The sequence below is a fragment of the Megalobrama amblycephala genome, linkage group LG18, assembly GCF_018812025.1.
Source record: "Megalobrama amblycephala isolate DHTTF-2021 linkage group LG18, ASM1881202v1, whole genome shotgun sequence".
NCBI classification, from domain to species: Eukaryota; Metazoa; Chordata; class Actinopteri; order Cypriniformes; family Xenocyprididae; genus Megalobrama; species Megalobrama amblycephala.
The window spans coordinates 35,250,753-35,269,915 of NC_063061.1; the positions used below are offsets into that span (position 1 = coordinate 35,250,753).

Genomic DNA, 19,163 nt, shown 5'->3' on the forward strand with positions numbered 1-19,163 from the left:
AGTGCAGAAGCTGCAGGGATCATTCGTGGATTGCCTGTAGAGGTACGTGGATTATTTGGGCAAGTGGAAACCCTGGTCAGGTTGCTTTTGGTAGTCCCTGTTTCTTCCTCTGAGGCAGAGAGAAGTTTTAGTGCCCTCCGCAGGCTTAAGACTTGGCTCCGCTCTACAATGACTCAAAACAGACTTAACCATGTTTCTGTCTGTCATATCCATCAGGATAAACTGGACTTGTTGGACAAAAAGTCCATTTGCAAGCAATTTATTGCTTTGAATGACAAGAGAAAAAAACATTTTGGCTTTCTAGCCTAAGCAATAGGGCATGCCTAAGGCACCATTTACCTCACCCCCTGAAGAGCAGAACAGGAGGATTTTAGAAGAGCAAGAGAATGACAGACAGATTTAAAGATCTTCCTATGAGTTTGTAGTCTTCAGGATGTTTCTATGGAGCTTTGAGAACAAAATACTGATACCAAACTAAAGTGGGACATTGTCTGGGGGGAAGGAGCATGGGGAGCAGGTGGGGCACTGGCATTAGAGGGGAATATTAGACTTAAGCATCAATTTCATTAGCTTCATAGTCAGCTTAGATAATAAGCTTTGTTTTACTGTTATAAACTTTTTAATAGAAAAGTAAAATGTTATTGATATAGATAATAATGATAGTTCTAGTTCCAAGTGCCTATATCCAAAGCCGTATGTGACTGTTGTGTTTTTGTATTTTTTTGGGGTTACAAATCAAATATTTGCCTTGTAAAGTGCCCCTTTCCTTTCTGCCCGCAATTGCAGGGGGGCTTGTACACTTTTATGTTTCCCAACTTCAATATTTGTGTAATAATAAATAGATAAATTAAACAGATGAACAGATGATAAACAGATGATTTTGTTTATTTATTTTGCTGTTATTTCATATATGTCGTACCACGTGACGTCACCATACTGTATGTTACTATTATGGTGGCGAGATGGACGTTGATTCATAATGGCCAAAATGTCCCCCCCAATGTCAAAGTGGTTCCTACGCCCCTGAAAGCACCGTTTTTGAAGTGTGTACATGTGTGAACATGCTCCAGTAATGCCGCATTCCAGGCAACCTTCTACCCATGAAAGTGCACTGGAACGGCAGTCTAGCCTTGTTTACACTGCATGCTTCTGCGGCGCATTAAAGGGATAGTTCACCCAAAAATGAAAATTTGATGTTTAACTGCTTACCCCCAGGGCATCCAAGATGTAGGTGACTTTGTTTCTTCAATAGAACACAAATGATGATTTTGAACTCCTCCAACCGTTGCCGTCTGTCAGTCATATAATGCATGTCAATGGGAACTCCATCTATAAGAGTCAAAAAAACACGACAGACAAATCCAAATTAAACCTTGCGGCTGGTGACAACACAGTGTCCTAAGACACAAAACGATCGTTTTTTGCGAGATACCGAACAGTACTTTTATAATTTTTTTACCTCTAAAACACCACTATGTCCAACTGCCTTGCGCATCCAGTTAGTGAGGTCAAAAAACACGTTCTGATGATGGAAGTGATGTCTTGATTACATCTCCATTAGTCAAATATAACAGTAAATTTAAATCATATTGGACTTACCAACATTTGTTATCCCTGTTGAACTCTCGCACTGAGAATATCCACTGAGACATATTTGTTCTGTTTGCCCCACATAAGAACCCGTCAGACTCATACACTCATAACAGTGAAAGAAAATTAAATTTAAATAGAAAGGCTTTAGGGATTACCATTCGATGAAGAGGATGAGTAGGAATGACACCCAGTGGTCGAAATAGGTACTGCAGTTCAAATTCAAAATATTGTTTGCCCTGCCCCCTCCTTCAAAGAAGCGGGTGGCCAGCTTGAGGACACGCAACAAGGGGGAGCACAATTGACAATGAAAGCTGATGAGTTGTTTTATCTGTGTTTTAATATGCTGACGCTCATAGAGATTTTTAGATGGATGCAGAGGCTTTTTAGGTCAGGTAGAATCTGCTATTCTCTGACCCAGTTTGTTTGCTGGTTTCCATGGTTTCTATACGCCCTGTTTTCCGTCAAGTGGCAACCGGTGATGTCGAAACACTATTGGATAAACTGTCAGAACATGGTTTCGCACAGACCAAAACAAACACAGACATTCTGACACGGAACGCACATTTTCAAAGTAGAATATCTGGCTGTAGCATTGTTTTTCTGAGAAACCAGTAGGTGAACTTAGTATGTTTCCTAAATATCTGCAAACATATTGGGGTATTTTTATGCTTTACAATAGTAAAAATCTTACATATAGCCCCTTTAATGAGAAGCCAGGAAACGAGCAATAAAGCAACCAGCACCTACAGTACACTCTGGATGGGACATGATTCATTGTGTTTAAACAGATGATTAGATTAAATTTTCTGATCATTAATGATCAGACTTTAGACATTGTGAAAGACTAAATCTTTAATAACCCTAGAACACATCAGAGTGAGTTTCATCATTTTGATCACATTCACAAATATGTGACTAAAACAAAATATCGTCACCTTGAAATTATAAGGTTTTATCTGACAGTTTTGTCAAAACTGAGTTATTCACATATTCTTATTCTTTTTTTGTGTGTGTGTTGTGTACATTTTGGGACTTTTTACCTAGAAAACAAAAATGTTCTATCTACAAAGTCGAATGAAATGCAAAAAATTTGAAGCTCAATATCTCAAAACCGCTCGGCTCAGAATGCCGATAGAACCTTATTCCAAGTTGGCTATATACAGTATACACCAATCAGGCATAACATTATGACCACCTTCCTAATATTGTGTTGGTCCCCCTTTTGTTTCCAAAACAGCCCTGACCCGTCGAGGCATGGACTCCTCTAGACCCCTGAAGGTGTGCTGTGGTATCTGCACCAAGATGTTAGCAGCAGATCCTTTAAATCCTGTAAGTTGCGAGGTGGAGCCTCCATGGATCGGACTTGTTTGTTCAGCACATCCCACAGATGCTCGATTGGAGATCTGGGGAATTTGGAGGCCAAGTCAACACCTCAAACTCATTGTTGTGCTCCTCAAACCATTCCTGAACCATTTTTGCTTTGTGGCAGGAGCATTATCCTGCTGAAAGAGGCCACAGCCACCAGAGAATACTGTTTCCATGAAAGGGTGTACATGGTCTGCAACAAAGCTTAGGTAGGTGGTACATGTCAAAGTATCATCCACATGGATGGCAGGACCCAAGGTTTCCCAGCAGAACATTGCCCAAAGCATCACACTGCCTCTGCCGGCTCGCCTTCTTCCCATAGTGCATCCTGGTGCCATGTGTTCCCCAGGTAAGCGACGCACACGCACCCGACCATCCACGTGATGTCAAAGAAAACGTGATTCATCAGACCAGACCACCTCACGTGTCCACTATTAGTGCTTTCGGTGGTGGACAGGGGTCAGCATGGGCAGTCTGACTGGTTTGCGGCTATGCAGCCCCATATGCAACAAACTGCGATGCACTGTGTATTCTGACACCTTTCTATCAGAACCAGCATTAACTTCTTGAGCAATTTGAGCTACAGTAGCTCGTCTGTTGGATCGGACCACATGGGCCAGCCTTCGCCCCCCACGTGCATCAGTGAGTCTTGGCCGCCCATGACCCTGTCGCCGGTTCACCACTGTTCCTTCCTTGGAGCACTTTTGATAGATACTGACCACTGCAGACCAGGAACACCCCACAAGAGCTGCAGTTTTGGAGATGCTCTGACCCAGTCGTCTAGCCATCACAATTTGGTCCTTGTCAAACTCGCTCAAATCCTTATGCTTGCCCATTTTTCCTGCTTCTAACACATCAACTTTGAGGACAAAATGTTCACTTGCTGCCTAATATATCCACCCAATAATCAGATAATCAGTGTTAGGCCCAATCCCAATTCTATTTTATACCCCTTCCCCTTGCCCCTTGAAACAGAGTGTCAAGGGGTAGGGCTGAAAATATTCCCCTAAGAAATGGGACACCACTACTAGACCGTTACACGTCATCATAAGTTGTCGCTAGCTCCTACGTCATAGATGCGCTGATGTTTATCACACACTTCTAAGATGCCATCGATAGCTGTAGTGATCTCTGTTGCTCTGATCTCTTAGTGCACATATCTCACAGTAATCAGGCACAAGCAACATAAACGTTTAACAGATGACTCACTCCCAAAGTTGTTTTGCTGTGTATTTCGATTTCAAGAAACGCTGCTCGTTTTCTGCACGAAAACGTATGAGTCTGCATGTTTCCTCAGGAGTCCCTACATACAATACTGATGAATAAGCATGCAAACTGAATGCACTTTTTGTTTATATCATGTAACGTACACGTATTTATGGACGTAACCACAACAAAACAATACATTAATCAGGCATGCGGCAAAAAGACAAGTTAGCTGCCACCGGATTTGAATTTATGTTGTTAAATCAACGCGGGTTTCAATAAAATATAAAAAAATATGTTGTGGAACTATCATAAAGTAAAAAACATTAGCGAACGTTTTTCATAGCGATTTTAACAAATCTTTTTTCGGAGAACATAACTGTATACATGAACAATACAGTGCGAAACAAAGGGGAAGGGGAAAGGGGAAGGGGTAGAATTGGGATTGGGCCTTATTCACTTCACCAGTCAGTGCTCATAATGCTATGCCTGATCGGTGTATATGTGTTTGTGTTTCTGCAACATGGACAATTTTGCAGCCTCTCTGGATAAAATCTAAATGTCATAAATGTAATTGTGAGCAGTTGTGGATTATAGTCATTATTTCTAAGCATTTCTAAGCATTCTTCGCTGTAGAATCTGAAGTCTTGAATCTGGACTCACTGCAACAGGAAGTAGAAGAGCAGAGGAGAGAAGAGCAGGAGGAAGCTTCCCTTAAACACTCCATATCATCAAGAATAAAGAAATTATTGATTAATACTACTAATGATAGTAGTTATTCAAAAAATGGCATGTTTATTGTTGATCAAATTCATTACAATTTTTAAAAACAGAAAAAAACTCTTTTAAAGCACTTGACTCATTCATAAGCTTCTTTTCATGTTGTTCAAGCTTTACACTGTTTTTGACTAATAAATTGTCTTGATTTGATTGAGGAACTTGTGGATTTCTTAAAAGATGGGGAAATACAAAGCAGGATTGAATCCCAGACCTGCTGATCAGATTAAATTAGTTTGTTTTAGTTTAAAGAAACGAAAATATGGGTGTTGAACACAAGGAGATAAAGTCCATGCTGCAGTCAAAGCCTGTATTCACCTGCACTCGCAGCGCCCTCTTCTGGCCTTCAGCTTTATCAGCTTTACCCTCGTTTACCTGTAGAGGGAGCACAAACATAAAGAGAACACTTTATTCCGATAGTCCACTTTAGACTTTCTACTAACTTTGCAACTACATGTCAAATAGCAGTCATTAGAGTATTAGTAAACTGTCTGCTAACACTATTTTGATCACTAGGGCACATTTCTCTTAGGTCACTTTTTCAAAACTCTTCACACAGTTCTCCTAAACAACATTCAGCTTAGAACAGCAGCAAATTTCACATTCAAAATACACTAAAACATGTCTCAAACCAAGCCATTCTTCCATAACACAAAGGTTGTATATTTCAATATGGTATTACTGTAGAAATGTAGCAAATTGTTGTCTTCAGATTTTTTAAATTATGTTATTCTTTTGAACATAAGTTTAACAGATTTGAAAAGAATATGTAGTAGTTAAGGATGGCTCTTTATTGGTTCATGATTAGTTAATATCTTCACTAATCATGAGTTCATGTTGAATTAAGTATAGACTATTAATTCAGGTATTATTACATGATTATTATTGTAAAGCATTGCCCATTACAATCAGATATAAAACAAATTGTGTTATTGCACTTGCAAATTCTGACCAGAACACAAGCAGCAATTATGCAGGAAGTTACATTTCCACTGTTGCAGCATCACCATTAGTAAATTAAAATGCTAAATTTCAATCCATCACTGTCACGGATCGCGAAGCAAACAAATAGATCCAAGTGCAGCAGAAAAGGTGTTTATTGAGGGTAAATCCAAAGGGCGTAATCCAGGTACTGGCAGGGGTCGAAATCCATAAAAAGCAGTCCAAACATAAAACAAGGAACATGAAACAAGAAACCAAAAACAAAAACCAGAGAACACGAAGAACCAGGGCTCAGACTCAAGGGTGACATTCACACAATGAACCACCACCAAAGACAGAAAAACCTCAGTATAAATAGACAGACACTAATGACATAATACAAAACAGGTGAGTGCAATGACGTGAGATGATTAGTCCGGGAAGTGTGTATTGGGATATGTAGTCCATGTAACAGGTGGAAATGAGAGTCCGGGATGGAGTGCCCTCTAGTGGCTGAAAGGGCACTCTCACTGGTGATCATGACATTACCCCCCCTCAAAGGAGCGGCTACCAGACGCTCAACCAGACAAAACACAAACACAAAAAACTCAGGAGGGAGGTGGACAGGAGGAGGATCAGGGGGAGGGACGGCGGGCCAGATCCAGGGTGCCCCACTGAAAGCCAGGGCGGTGCTGGAGGAACTGACCAGGCGGGCACTGGCAGGTTTGGGGTCCCGGCTGATTGCCCGGGCGGCGCTGGAGGATTTGACCAGGCGGGCACTGGCAGGTTTGGGGTCCCGGCTGATTGCCAGGGCGGCGCTGGAGGATTTGACCAGGCTGGTACCGGCAGGTCTGGAGTCCCGGCTGTTTGCCAGGGCGGCGCTGGAGGAATTGACCAGGCGGGCACTGGCAGGTTTGGGGTCCCGGCTGATTGCCAGGGCGGCGCTGGAGGATTTGACCAGGCGGGCACTGGCAGGTTTGGGGTCCCGGCTGATTGCCAGGGCGGCGCTGGAGGATTTGACCAGGCGGGCACTGGCAGGTTTGGGGTCCCGGCTGATTGCCAGGGCGGCGCTGGAGGAACCGACCAGGCTGGTTCCAGCGGCTCGGACGGCCCGGGCAGTGGCGGCAAGACAGAAGGCTTGGATGATGGCGGCAGGGCTGAGGGTCTGGGCGGCGACGGCGGCAGGGCAGAAGGTCTGGGCGGCGGCGGCGGGACAGAAGGCTTGGATGATGGCAGAGCAGAAGGCTTGGACGGCGACGGCAGGGCAGGAGGCTTGGGCGGCGGTGGCAGGGCAGAAGGTCTGGGCGGCGGCGGCGGCAGGGCAGAAGGTCTGGGCGGCGGCGGCGGCAGGGCAGAAGGTCTGGGCGGCGGCGGCAGGGCGAGGCGCTTAGTTGGCGCCGGCAGGGCGTGGCGCTTAGTTGGCGCCGGCAGGGCGTGGCGCTTAGTTGGCGCCGGCAGGGCGAGGCGCTTGGAGAACCCACGAACAACCCCTAGAGTGGTCTCCAGGCCTTGTAGGACAGAGGAAGCCCTCTTCCTCCTTCTCCTCCGCCTATGAGGGTGAGGCGGTGGCTCACCCAAAATGGACTCACTGGCTGGAGCGGGCTCTGGAGCGGATTCGCTAGCTGGAACGGGCTCTGGAGCGGACTCACTGGCTGGAGCGGACTCACTGGCTGGAGCGGACTCACTGGCTGGAGCGGACTCACTGGCTGGAGCGGGCTCTGGAGTGAACTCACTGGCTGAAGCGGGCTCTGGAGTGGACTCACTGGCTGGAGCGGGCTCTGGAGTGGACTCACTGGCTGGAGCGGGCTCTGGAGTGGACTCACTGGCTGGAGCGGGCTCTGGAGTGGACTCACTGGCTGGAGCGGGCTCTGGAGTGGACTCACTGGCTGGAGCGGGCTCTGGAGTGGACTCACTGGCTGGAGCGGACTCACTGACTGAAGCGGGCTCTGGAGTGGACTCACTGACTGAAGCGGGCTCTGAAGTGGACTCACTGACTGGAACGGGTTCACTAGCTGGAGACTTCCTTCTCCTCCTCCTCCTCCCTTTACCGGGGTGAAGCTGAGGCTCAGTGCCCACCTCCTCAATGCCTTCTGAAACGGAATCATGGGCTGGAGCATGCAAACTGCCTGGCTGACTCAGTGAGGTCCATTCCCTCCGACGGCGAAGATACGTGGCGAACCTCCAGAAATCTAAACTCCGTAGCCCCTCCATCTCACATTGAGGCAGAGGATCGTCGAGACAGCAATTAAAAGTATCCTTCAGCGCCGCGTCGTTGTATCTCAGCCCCACCGCCATCGTCCAAAAGACCTTGGCGAAGCATCCTACCTCTTCTCCCTCCTGGCGTAGAGCCATCACTGCCCCAAGCAGTGCCACACGCTCCCTGCAAGTGGCTGACGGAATAGTCCTCATGCTGCTGGATCCTTATAATGGTGGTTCATTCTGTCACGGATCGCGAAGCAAACAAATAGATCCAAGTGCAGCAGAAAAGGTGTTTATTGAGGGTAAATCCAAAGGGCGTAATCCAGGTACTGGCAGGGGTCGAAATCCATAAAAAGCAGTCCAAACATAAAACAAGGAACATGAAACAAGAAACCAAAAACAAAAACCAGAGAACACAAAGAACCAGGGCTCAGACTCAAGGGTGACATTCGCACAATGAACCACCACCAAAGACAGAAAAACCTCAGTATAAATAGACAGACACTAATGACATAATACAAAACAGGTGAGTGCAATGACGTGAGATGATTAGTCCGGGAAGTGTGTATTGGGATATGTAGTCCATGTAACAGGTGGAAATGAGAGTCCGGGATGGAGTGCCCTCTAGTGGCTGAAAGGGCACTCTCACTGGTGATCATGACAATCACACTGTCACCACTGTTGAACTCATGCACTTGACACCTCTGAGACACAGAACCTGTTCTTCTACACAAGAATCCATCAGACTTGTGTTTTTTGTTTTTTTTTTGTACACATTTATAGTGTGAACATCACAGCTCACTTGACATGGTGATGGCAAGTTTTGACTGTTTTCCATACTACACAGCAAAAACTGCAGTGTTAAATTAACTCTCCTGGGAGTATATGTGAGACCATACTCAAGAGTGTTAAAGTGTTAAAATAAGAGTGTTAAATGAACACTGAAGCGGTGTTAAAGTTAATGAGTTAATGAAGTGATTAACAGTGATGATTAACCATTATTGAAGATACCTGATGATAACAAGCAGAATCACCAAAGGAGAAAATCACAATTTTTAAGCCACCATCATGGAGATCAGCGTTTGCTTTAGTTGAGCTCTTGACCCTTGAATTTTTTAAATAAAATTATGTTTGGGCTGTTTTAACTGAGTTATAACATCCAGACAAACAAATGGAAAAGATGATCAGGTGGTGTTGGTTATGATTTCATATGATCATAGTTTGACCTGAATCACTGAACTCATTTAGAACCCAATCTCTGAGTTAGATTTACATTATTGATTACAGCAGCACTGTGATTCTACAGCAGAAGATCAACTTTTTCAATATAATCTGAAGGATTTTTCAAAAGCTGTTCTGAAAAAAACTTTCTTTTAGGCACACACAGACATCAAGAATCAGCCTAATTTCCTTCTTTACATAATTCAATAATTATCATCTTCTTAACAAAGTTTATTTATTCATTTTTGTAAGAAATAAAATATTATTTGAACAACTTTACTGCATGACAAGCTTTATTAAATATGACCCCAGTAATAAGGCGATGTTTTTTATTTCATAAAATGTTACTTTTACTGCAAAAAATCACATCAGAACACCAAAGATAGTTCAGAGAAAACACAAGCTCTATATTCAGTACAGTGTATCTGATTGTAGGATGAAGAGCTGCTGGATTCAGTGCAGCAGGAAGTAGGAGAGCAGAGAACAGCAGAGGAACAGGAAGCTCTGGGAGACACTCTGAGCACCGTTACACATGTTCCCCTCACAACATGAGAAGCTCTTAAAACCAGGAACCTGTGCTGCGAGATCACAGATGGATTTAGAGGCACAGCCTTTTACAACATGGCCTCCAGAAGTCGCTGATGAAAAGAAAGAAAACAAAGGTTGATTCAGTCTAAGCTGGGCATTGATATATGTGATCTGTGTCAAATGATTTAACCTAAGAGAGTTTAAAAGATCATGACTTTAATCTTCTTCCTTTTTCAGATTCTCACCTGTTGCTGTAACACAGCGGTCTTCATCCCCAAAACAGTTCAAAATGTTCGAGCAGCTCTGAACATCACAGGAGTAACATGTCTTTCCATTCGGGACAGGATCTACAGAGGGGAAACAAGTATTATTTTCTTTTCTTTTCTTTTCTTTACAAAAGGTCTAATGAAACAACACTCCTTTAGCTGCTCATCAGTTTATGACAGACAAGACGCACCTTTGTTTTATTTCCTGATTGGATGTCTTTTGGAAGTAAAATGAGTGTTGACTTTAAAAAAGATATTTATTTGCACATGATCATTGAAGCACAATACCTGGAGCATCTTCAAAGTTACATTCATCTGAGTTACAGCAGGAAATAGTCGCCTTTACACTGCCTAAGTTCAGGGACCCACTTTGACAGGCAGCAGCACAATCCTTAACCTTCACTTTAGTATTAGTGTCACCTAAAAAAACATGAATGATACAGGAAAGACCAGTTCAACTGGAAAATTTATTTATAAATATGTCCAAATGAGCTTTTTTATTTAAAAAATATATATATAAATCAAAACCTGAGAAAACAAATTAATTATCAAAAATGTAGAATATTTTGTGATTGAAATTTTAAATTCTGCCAGAAAAACAAGTAAATAATAGCAGCATCTCCATCAGTCAAATATAACAGTAAATTTCAATCTTAATGGACTTAGCAACTTGTGTCACTGTTGTTGTACTCGAGCACTGAGAAGATCCATTAGGACGTTTTTACCGTTTGTCCCGCACAAGAACCGTTCAGACCCTTGCACTCATAACAGCTGAGAGAGTGTCCTGTAGTAATGAAACAGAGACAGTGAGAGAGAACCAATGACCTGTATTTAACAATAAGGTTCATTAGTTAACATTAGTTAACTACACTCTAAAAAAGTGCTTTATTAGTTAACATGAACTAATAATGAACTGCACTTACTGAGCATTTATTAATCTTTGTTAATGTTAATTTCAACATTTACTAATACGTTATTAAAATCTTGTAAACATTAGTTAATGCACTGTGAACATGAACAAACACTGAAGAACCGTATTTTCTTTAACGTTAACGAATATTCGTAAATACAGTAACAAATGTATTGCTCATGGTTCGTTCATGTTACTTAATACATTAACTAATGTTTAACTAATAAACCTTACTGTAAAGTTTTACCTGTATTTGTATTTAAAATCATCACAAACATTATTTGTCTTTGTACCTGCAGTGAAAAGAACGAAGAGAAGAAAAACTGAGATTTGCAGATCCATCTTTGATCAGGAAGTGAATTAAATATCTTGCTTGTTTTAGTACTCATTTTATAGGTTAGCACAAGGGGAGGATCTTCATGAGGAAAAAAGAAACAAACAAAAAAAAAAGGAAATGAAACCGAAACAACATCTTACATAATTTACTTGCCAGTTAATGATAAATTATTGTTTAATATGTAAACTACATTGTGTAGGTTTACTTAAACCAACCAAGTGATAGTTGACCCAAAACATTTTCAGCTGGTTAAACTTAGAAATGAAAGTTCACCTGCTGCCTTAAAAATGTGAGTTAACTCCACTAAACATAAGTTAACTCAACTTAAAGAGAACATTTTTAAGTTTAATTTTTAACTTAAAGTAATGTGTTGTCTTGACTATTTTTGAGTTCAAACAAAGGTTATCTTCAAGTTCAGGGGTGCAAACAGCGCGCTTTTCGGCGGCTCTCGCTTTTTTCACGGCCGTCTGGGTGACTTGTGTGAATCGTGCAGATCCGAAGAGTTTTTTTGATCGAAGGGGGGAGGGGGGGGGGGGGTGTCTGAGAGTCTGAGAGTGTCGGATTATAATTTCACCATCAGTAATTCAGGATTGCCTCCACCAAAAAAGTAAATGAGCAAATCAGAACACTGCGCGCCAAAACAGCACCGGTATGCGCGCTGGTGTGAACCACTATGTTTCTTCTCGCTGCGGTATATCTGCCACTGCAGCATTATTTCTCCCTGAGACCCGAGTTCGGCGCCGCGCCTTCCCGTTTTACTGGAAACTGGTGAGATCATCAATGACTGGAGGTAAGGATATTTTTGGTTTATAATGTTATGTAATCTACTAGTCATGTAATTTATTAAACATTTTAACTAGGCCGAGGTAATATGTTGTGTGTCTGTGTGTAACCTGCTATCAGTACGATTTAGCTACATCAAGTTCACATGTAAAGACCTAACGTTAGTGCTAGCTAGCAGATCAAATTATGGATGACTGTAGCTACATAGAAAAAGTTGTTAGGCTCGAAATTACAACCATTTTGGTCGCATGTGCTCGTGAAAAATGTAATCCGTCGATATATACGGTAATCTAAAAATATATTCAGGAGTAAGTTACTGCTAATTTGTGCGAGTGCAAATAATGGTTGTGGTGCTAACGTTACCTGTTTCATTTTGTAAGCCGTCAGTAAAAGAGGTAGAACACGCCAATGCTGATAGTTAGGATGTTTTATTAATATTAATTAGGGCTGGGGGAATTAACGCGTTAATCTTTGCGATTAATTTGAAATGTTTAACGCGTTAAAAAAAAACGCATTTAACGCAGCACTTTTTTTGCCTCGTTTTAATGATTTCCTGTTGCGGCTGCTATTGAAAAGCCGAAAATATGTATATCTTATTTAGTATTATATAGCAATATATTAATATAATAAATACCGGTACTTTGCTTGTTTCATTAATGGATGAATCACTGTTTTTTGAACGAATCTCTTGAATGATTCAATAACAAATACATTTAAGTCACTTGTCGCCACCTAGCGGTGTAACAATGCAATCGATATAATTGTTCTTTCATGCTCCATGTTACTTTCAAAAGGTGCTTTTCTCTATTTTGATTGCTTCTGTAGGCATCAGTGTTTATATACAAACTATACAATTTAATTCTAGTTCCAATTTCAAGGAACTGTTGAGTGGGCTTAGGTGATCACCAGCTGGTTTTGCTATTTTTAAGGAGGTCCTTTTTTATCAGGTAATATTGACACAAATAGACTGCTGAAGATGGACCCATAACATTCTACATTTTATGGCAACCCCAGAGTGGGCGAGAAATATTGCAGCATATAAACAAGACATTGTGGAAAGGAGCAGAGTGAACTATTTGAACAGTTTTGCAAAAATAACTCTGTATTCATTTGCAGAATGAGGGAAATTGAGGAAAGTGAGGCACTTCTTGTGCAACAGATGGATAGAGGCTGTAAATGCAGTTGGAATTGGTCTTGGCTGAAACTTGAAACTACAATCAAGGTCCATGCAGTCAAACACACATTCATACTGTCTGACTTTTTTCAGAAAATTGAAAAAAAGGGTTGTGCTAAATGCACTCTCTGCATGAAGGAAATTAACTACAGTAGCAGAGGGGTGCATGCCCTGTATGCACACTGTCAGACATCCATACACACAAACAGAGTGACCTCAATCGTAACAACTCAAAGTGTGGCACAACTCTTCCGTAAGGAAGATCCTTTACCAGCTACTCAGAACCAGGCCTCAGCAGCAGAAAAGATCAGGGAAAGTGTTAAGCTTCCAGTGCCTATGTGTAATCGCATTGGTAATGGAGAGGTATGTGTGTGTGTGTGTGTGGCCTGGTAAACCCTACGTTATGGGGACCCCATAAGGATGGCAATATCCGAAATCCTTGTTCGTGTGGGGACATTTTTTGGTCCCCATGAGGAAAAAACGGCTTATAAATCAAAAAAGTGATGTTTTTTTGAAAATGTAAAATTGCAGAAAGTTTTCTGTGATGGGCAGGTTTAGGGATAGGGTTAGTGTAAGGGAATAGAATATACAGTTTGTACAGTATAAAAATCATTATGTCTATGGAAAGTCCCCATAAAACATGAAAACACTACGTGTGTGTGTGTGTGTTGAAGACTAGTAAACCAAAATATTTTTTATGGAAATGAGTACATAATGAAGACAAAGCAAATGGAGATGAACTAAATTAGTTTAAAATGAATCATTAAATGAGTAATTTATGTATTTTCTTTCTCTATTCACTAGGCAATGGTCCTGGCAGTTATTGCTGAGCACTCTCTACCTCTGACAATAGCACCTGTGTTGGTGGAGTTAAGCCAGTGTCTAGCTGCAGACAAGGCAGCCCTTAGCCAAATTAAACTCTCCCGCACTGCAGCTTCTTATAAAATGGTGTATGGTATGGGCCATACATTTGCGGAGAGAACTTTCTCCAACTTACGACAATACACCTTCTCTCTGAATGTGGATGAGAGTACCTCCAGCAGTAATAAGAAGGTCCTTTCTATGTTGGTCAGCTACTTCAACAAAGAGCTCAATGATGTTGTGGTTGAACACCTGGGCTCCCTTGAAGTTGCGAAAGTCAGTTCAGCTAGTTTGGAGAGGGTGATGTGTGACTTTTTTCAGAAAAAGAACATTCCTTGGTCGAACCTAATTAGCATAATGCTAGACTCATGCAACGTGATGCGCGGGAGCAAATCAGGGCTGGAGACAAGGATACGAGAGAGGCATTGTTCCACTCTGCTCGATGTGGATGGTGACTCTTGCCATCACATCCACAACTCTGCAAAGAGATTTGCTGAACCTTTTGAAAACTACTTGGAGCAGCTCTTTGCTGACATCCACACAGACCATCAATGGGCACCAGATCAGGTATCTGAACATGCATTTCATTTTTAATGAAAAATCTATTTCTAACTTGTTTATTAACTGTTTTGAGTGTTGCTAGTAGTGTAAGATATGTTATCTTCACTTGCAGTTGGGGTACCTGAAAGAAATAGCAGAGTTCCTGGACATACCTGCCACAAATCCCCAGCGATTTGTCTCCCATCGTTGGTTGTCAGCTTATGACGTAGGGATCAATACTAAAAGAATGTTACCTGTGTTCAGAGTGCTCTACTTTGGATTTATGGGAAAGCAGGACCAAGAACTGTATAAAGAAATATTACAGGACCTGTACAGAGACCTTGGTGTGAGTGAAAAGGCTCAACGAAGGGTTGAATTTATTCACCAGGATCTCTGCAAGAAGGGTATGTATGTGTATGTATATATTGTAACAGATTGTTCTATGGTCAAGAAGGAACTAAAATCCTACTATTGAATCTTAGTATTCAGTAGTAAACATGCTGTATGTGTCTGTCTATATGAGAGAGAGATGAATAAAATGTGTGTTGTACACCTATACCTACTGTTTTATGGTTATGGTTATGATTTAGCAGACACTTTTGTCCCAAGTAAATTGTTATTATTATATTTTATTAGCCTAAGGAGTACTCATACTGTTACAATCTGTGCAACATTTTATGTATACCATTGGTATTGCACAAACTTTAAATCTGTATGCACTGGTATGTATATTGTATCTTTTTTTATCTTTCTTTTTTTCTTTCTTTTTTTTTGAAGGAATGACTGATTTGGGGAAGAAAAGGAAGGCCCGAATTGTAAAGAAGATTTGGGTGGAAAACCAAAAAGTGAACCTTATTCTTAGTGTGTACCTTGGTGTCCTCCCAATTTTGAAGGAATACGTGATGGTCTTTCAAGTGAGTATTTTTCTATACAGTGTATGCAACTCAGCATAGACGTAAGATGATTCTGATGTCTATTGAAAAACAACAGCAAGTTCAGTCAGTTCTAAAAATGCATTTTTTATGTTCTTTGAAGGGAAGTAAAACCTTGGTTCACAAGCTTCATGACAAGCAACTTGAAGTGTTCATCAACTTTCTTGCCTGCTTCATCAAGCCTGAGCATCTGAAGATGTCGCCAAAGAAATTGCTAGAATTGGACTTGGCCAATAACACACTTCACTCCCAGATTTACGTTGGGAAAGTCGCAGAAGACCTGATTGCAGCCCATCCAAAGCATCCGGTTAGTATTTTAAATAAAGTTAACTACTTTTTAAATTTTCTTTCCATTTTATCATTAGCGGTTCAGAAAAGCAGTATCCCTTAGGTCATACTGCCACCTACTGGTTAAAAAAATGCAACCGCATAATCACGAAAGTACAGTATATGGGACAAATGGAACATGTATTGTAATTACTCTTTCCATTTGATTGACTGATTTGTACATTTATATGTAGACCAGTAAGAGTGTTTAACATCTTGTAAATTTAAAATGTATTTTTATTAATTGTTTAGAAAAGTAAAGATTTGGAAATTTTCCTATTCTGATTTTACAGTCCTGCATGATGTCACCATAAATGTTACATAAACAGTTAAGTAATATGATCGAACATGATCTGATATGCTGATATGACTTGCCATTGTGCTGCAGCCATGAAACCTGAGTATGAACTCAGTTTAAACATGTTTTTTGTATGGTATGTGTGTTGCAGATAATCATGGATTTTATTGGGAAGGTGACCAAGGCATACACAGCTTGTGGCAAGTACATGCAGAACAAACTACCTCTCAAAAGTAAGACCCTACAGGCCTTGTCCTCTATTGATCCTGTGGTGAGGGGCCATTCCCAGGCTGTTACTCAGCTGAAGGAGTTGGCTAGGATCATGAAACATTTAGTGCCCCTAGAGAGTGACATCACCCAGGAGATCATTAGGTACAATGTGGACCCCAACCTGGCCAAGTATGAAGATGGAGATGACATTGTGAAGTGGTGGGCCCATGTCATGAGTTTGGGGAAGTATCCAGCTCTCAGCCAGGTTATCAGAGGGGCCCTCTCCATCTTCCATGGACCACTGGTAGAGTCCTCCTTTAGTCTCATGGGAGATGTGATTGATGCTAAAAGATCTAGCATGAAGATCTCCACCTTTGATGCAGTGCAGACTGTCAAATATGTGCTGAGGTCAAGGGGCAAGACTGGCATTGGCATGTTCAAAAGAGATGACATCAAACTGGGGCCAGTTGATAAAACTCTCTGCCAGAACATTAGGGTTGCAGGGAGAAGGGACAAGACCGACAGAGAGAAGAGGATGGAGGCAAAGCAGAAGAGGCAGGTGGAGTATGGCTGCAGTGCTACATGTGAAAGTGCAGAGAAGGCCAAGACCACTGCTCTGGCCGAAGAGAGGCAGACACGTCTCAAACATGTTGATAAGAAAATTAATGCAGCCAGACGCAAGGCCCTGGATACATTGCAGGAGGTGGCCAGGAAGAAGAGGAAGCTGGAGTAAAGCAAGAAGATAGTTCAATGAGAGTTTATGTTTCGGAATAAAAAATGAAATTGAATATTACAAATTAGCGTCTGTGTATTTTGATTTTCAGAATTTCATTTTAGTCTGTGCCTATGGGGTGGGCTGGGGATGGCAGGGGTTGGTGGCAATGTAAGTATCTGGATATTTGCCGCTGGGCGGGGGCTTCGATTACCTCTCTCTTTTTTGACCATACATGTGTTTGCACCCCTGCAAGTTGAGTTAACTCACAATTTTAAGGCAGCAGGTGAACTTTCATTTCTAAGTTTAACCAGCTGAAAATGTTTTACTCATTTACTCACCCTCATGTCATTCACAATCTGTATAGCTATATTTCCATCCACCTATTTTTATGTGCATTTTGGGATATTGTATCAAAAACTGCTGGATGCAAACGCCAAGATGCGCATAAATTCTAAAAATGCACATAAAAAACTCATGCGCTCCTTTGAGTCGGATAAATATTCAATAATAAGAAAAGAAAATGTTCATAAACTACAATGGAAACACATTTTATTACTTTCTTTTGTAGACCACAAAAGTAGATATTTTGAAAAATGTGTGTGTGTGCGTGTCCATAAAATAAAAGCCAGTGGGGTTCAGTGTTGTTTGGACCCAAACATTAAAATATATTATTGTGTTCTGCAGAAGAAAGAAAATCACACATACTTCAATTTACATATATAGTTTTTACCTGTTTTTACCCATTTGTAAGTATGTAAAGTTATTGAGAAACCAGGTCAAAAAACGCTTGTTAGCAATTGAAAAAAAACTGTAAGACATTGAGCCTTTTAAAAAGACATTTGTCCAGAGAGACTTGCAAGATTAACACATTCATTTTCTTACTCAGTAACACTCACAACCACAGACACACCCGTCACACATACACACACATCTCACATATAGACCAAACCTGACATGACCTAAATATGTCCTGAGAAATCACACATGCTTGTGAGGTGCAAACATTGTTTAGACACTGTCTCAGAGAGCGACATCATCTCTAATGCCTCCTTGAGACCAATAGATTCAGAATGACTTGAAATAATGATCTGAGAGAGCTGGTTTTTATCTCAGTAAAATTAAAGTTGCAACTTTGTGCCTGAGATCATCATAACAGTACTGAGTGATGAGCAATGATCCAATATTATATACTGATATTAATAAATAAAATAAAAAAATATCAAGGCAAAAATCTGAATTTGTTACATAGTCTTTGTTAACAATTGTTAAAATGTACTTTTTTTGTATTTTTATTTGTTAACATTAATAAAAATACAACTGTCCATTGTTAATTCATTGTATATCAGGTCCATTAAATAATATTAACAGATAAACACATTTCTTAAAATTGTGCCTCTAAAACTCTAAACACAAATGTCTCTTTGTTTCTAGAACTGAATGAATGGTTTGGGAAACTGGGCCAACTGAACCAGTTAGGCTATAGTGTGTTAGCAATCGAGAAAAACTGTAATGTAGACTCAGATTGAGATTAATAAATGCTTTAGAAGTATTTTTCATTGTTCATGTTAATGTAGTTCACAAATGTTTACAAATAGAACCTTATTGTAAAGTGTCAAAGATAAATAAATGAAAGATGCAAAAACAGGCTCCTTATGTGTGTCACAGACACGTCAGGTTCCACCTCACTCCCTTACCCACGCACTCAATCACCAGCTTACTGATCACCGCCACCTGAAGCTCATCTGCACTGCAATCACCACCAGCATAAAACCACCACACTCACACACATTCACTGTCCGGTCTTGTTTGCACTACAAACCTCTGTATGTTTACCTTAAGGACGCTAAACGCCATACTTACCTGCTCCTTCGTCTCCTTCGTCTCCTTCGTCTCCTTCGTCTCCTTCGTCTCCTTCGTCTCCTTCGTCTCCTTCGTCTCCTTCGTCTCCTTCGTCTCCTTCGTCTCCTTCGTCTCCTTCGTCTCCTTCGTCTCCTTCGTCT

The 19,163-nt window shown here is 41.2% G+C and overlaps 2 protein-coding genes across 2 annotated transcripts in view; one reads left to right on the forward strand and one right to left on the reverse strand.

Moving 5' to 3' along the window:
* LOC125253453 (urokinase plasminogen activator surface receptor-like) overlaps positions 1-12,690 on the reverse strand; it is a 551,125-nt gene extending 538,435 nt beyond the window's left edge. Inside the window, exon 1 of the mRNA XM_048167413.1 lies at positions 11,280-12,690. Coding sequence (XP_048023370.1) covers positions 11,280-11,328 — 49 coding nt within the window. The 5' untranslated portion in view covers positions 11,329-12,690. The remainder of the gene's footprint in view (positions 1-11,279) is intronic.
* A 517-nt stretch (positions 12,691-13,207) lies between these two features.
* On the forward strand, positions 13,208-17,409 carry LOC125253439. The gene is made up of 5 exons (XM_048167393.1): positions 13,208-14,708; positions 14,815-15,085; positions 15,459-15,595; positions 15,717-15,920; positions 16,390-17,409. The coding sequence occupies exons 1-5, from the start codon at positions 14,088-14,090 to the stop codon at positions 17,179-17,181; spliced, it is 2,025 nt and encodes a 674-aa protein (XP_048023350.1). The 5' UTR covers positions 13,208-14,087; the 3' UTR covers positions 17,182-17,409.
* The last annotated feature ends 1,754 nt before the right edge of the window (positions 17,410-19,163 follow it).

Coding starts and splice junctions, on each gene's coding strand:
- LOC125253439 (XM_048167393.1), top strand. CDS start 14,088: ATGGTCCTGGCAGTTATTGCTGAGCACTCTCTACCTCTGACAATAGCA. Junction 15,086..15,458: donor CCAGGATCTCTGCAAGAAGG/GTATGTATGTGT, acceptor TTTTTTTTGAAG/GAATGACTGATTTGGGGAAG. Junction 15,596..15,716: donor AATACGTGATGGTCTTTCAA/GTGAGTATTTTT, acceptor TGTTCTTTGAAG/GGAAGTAAAACCTTGGTTCA.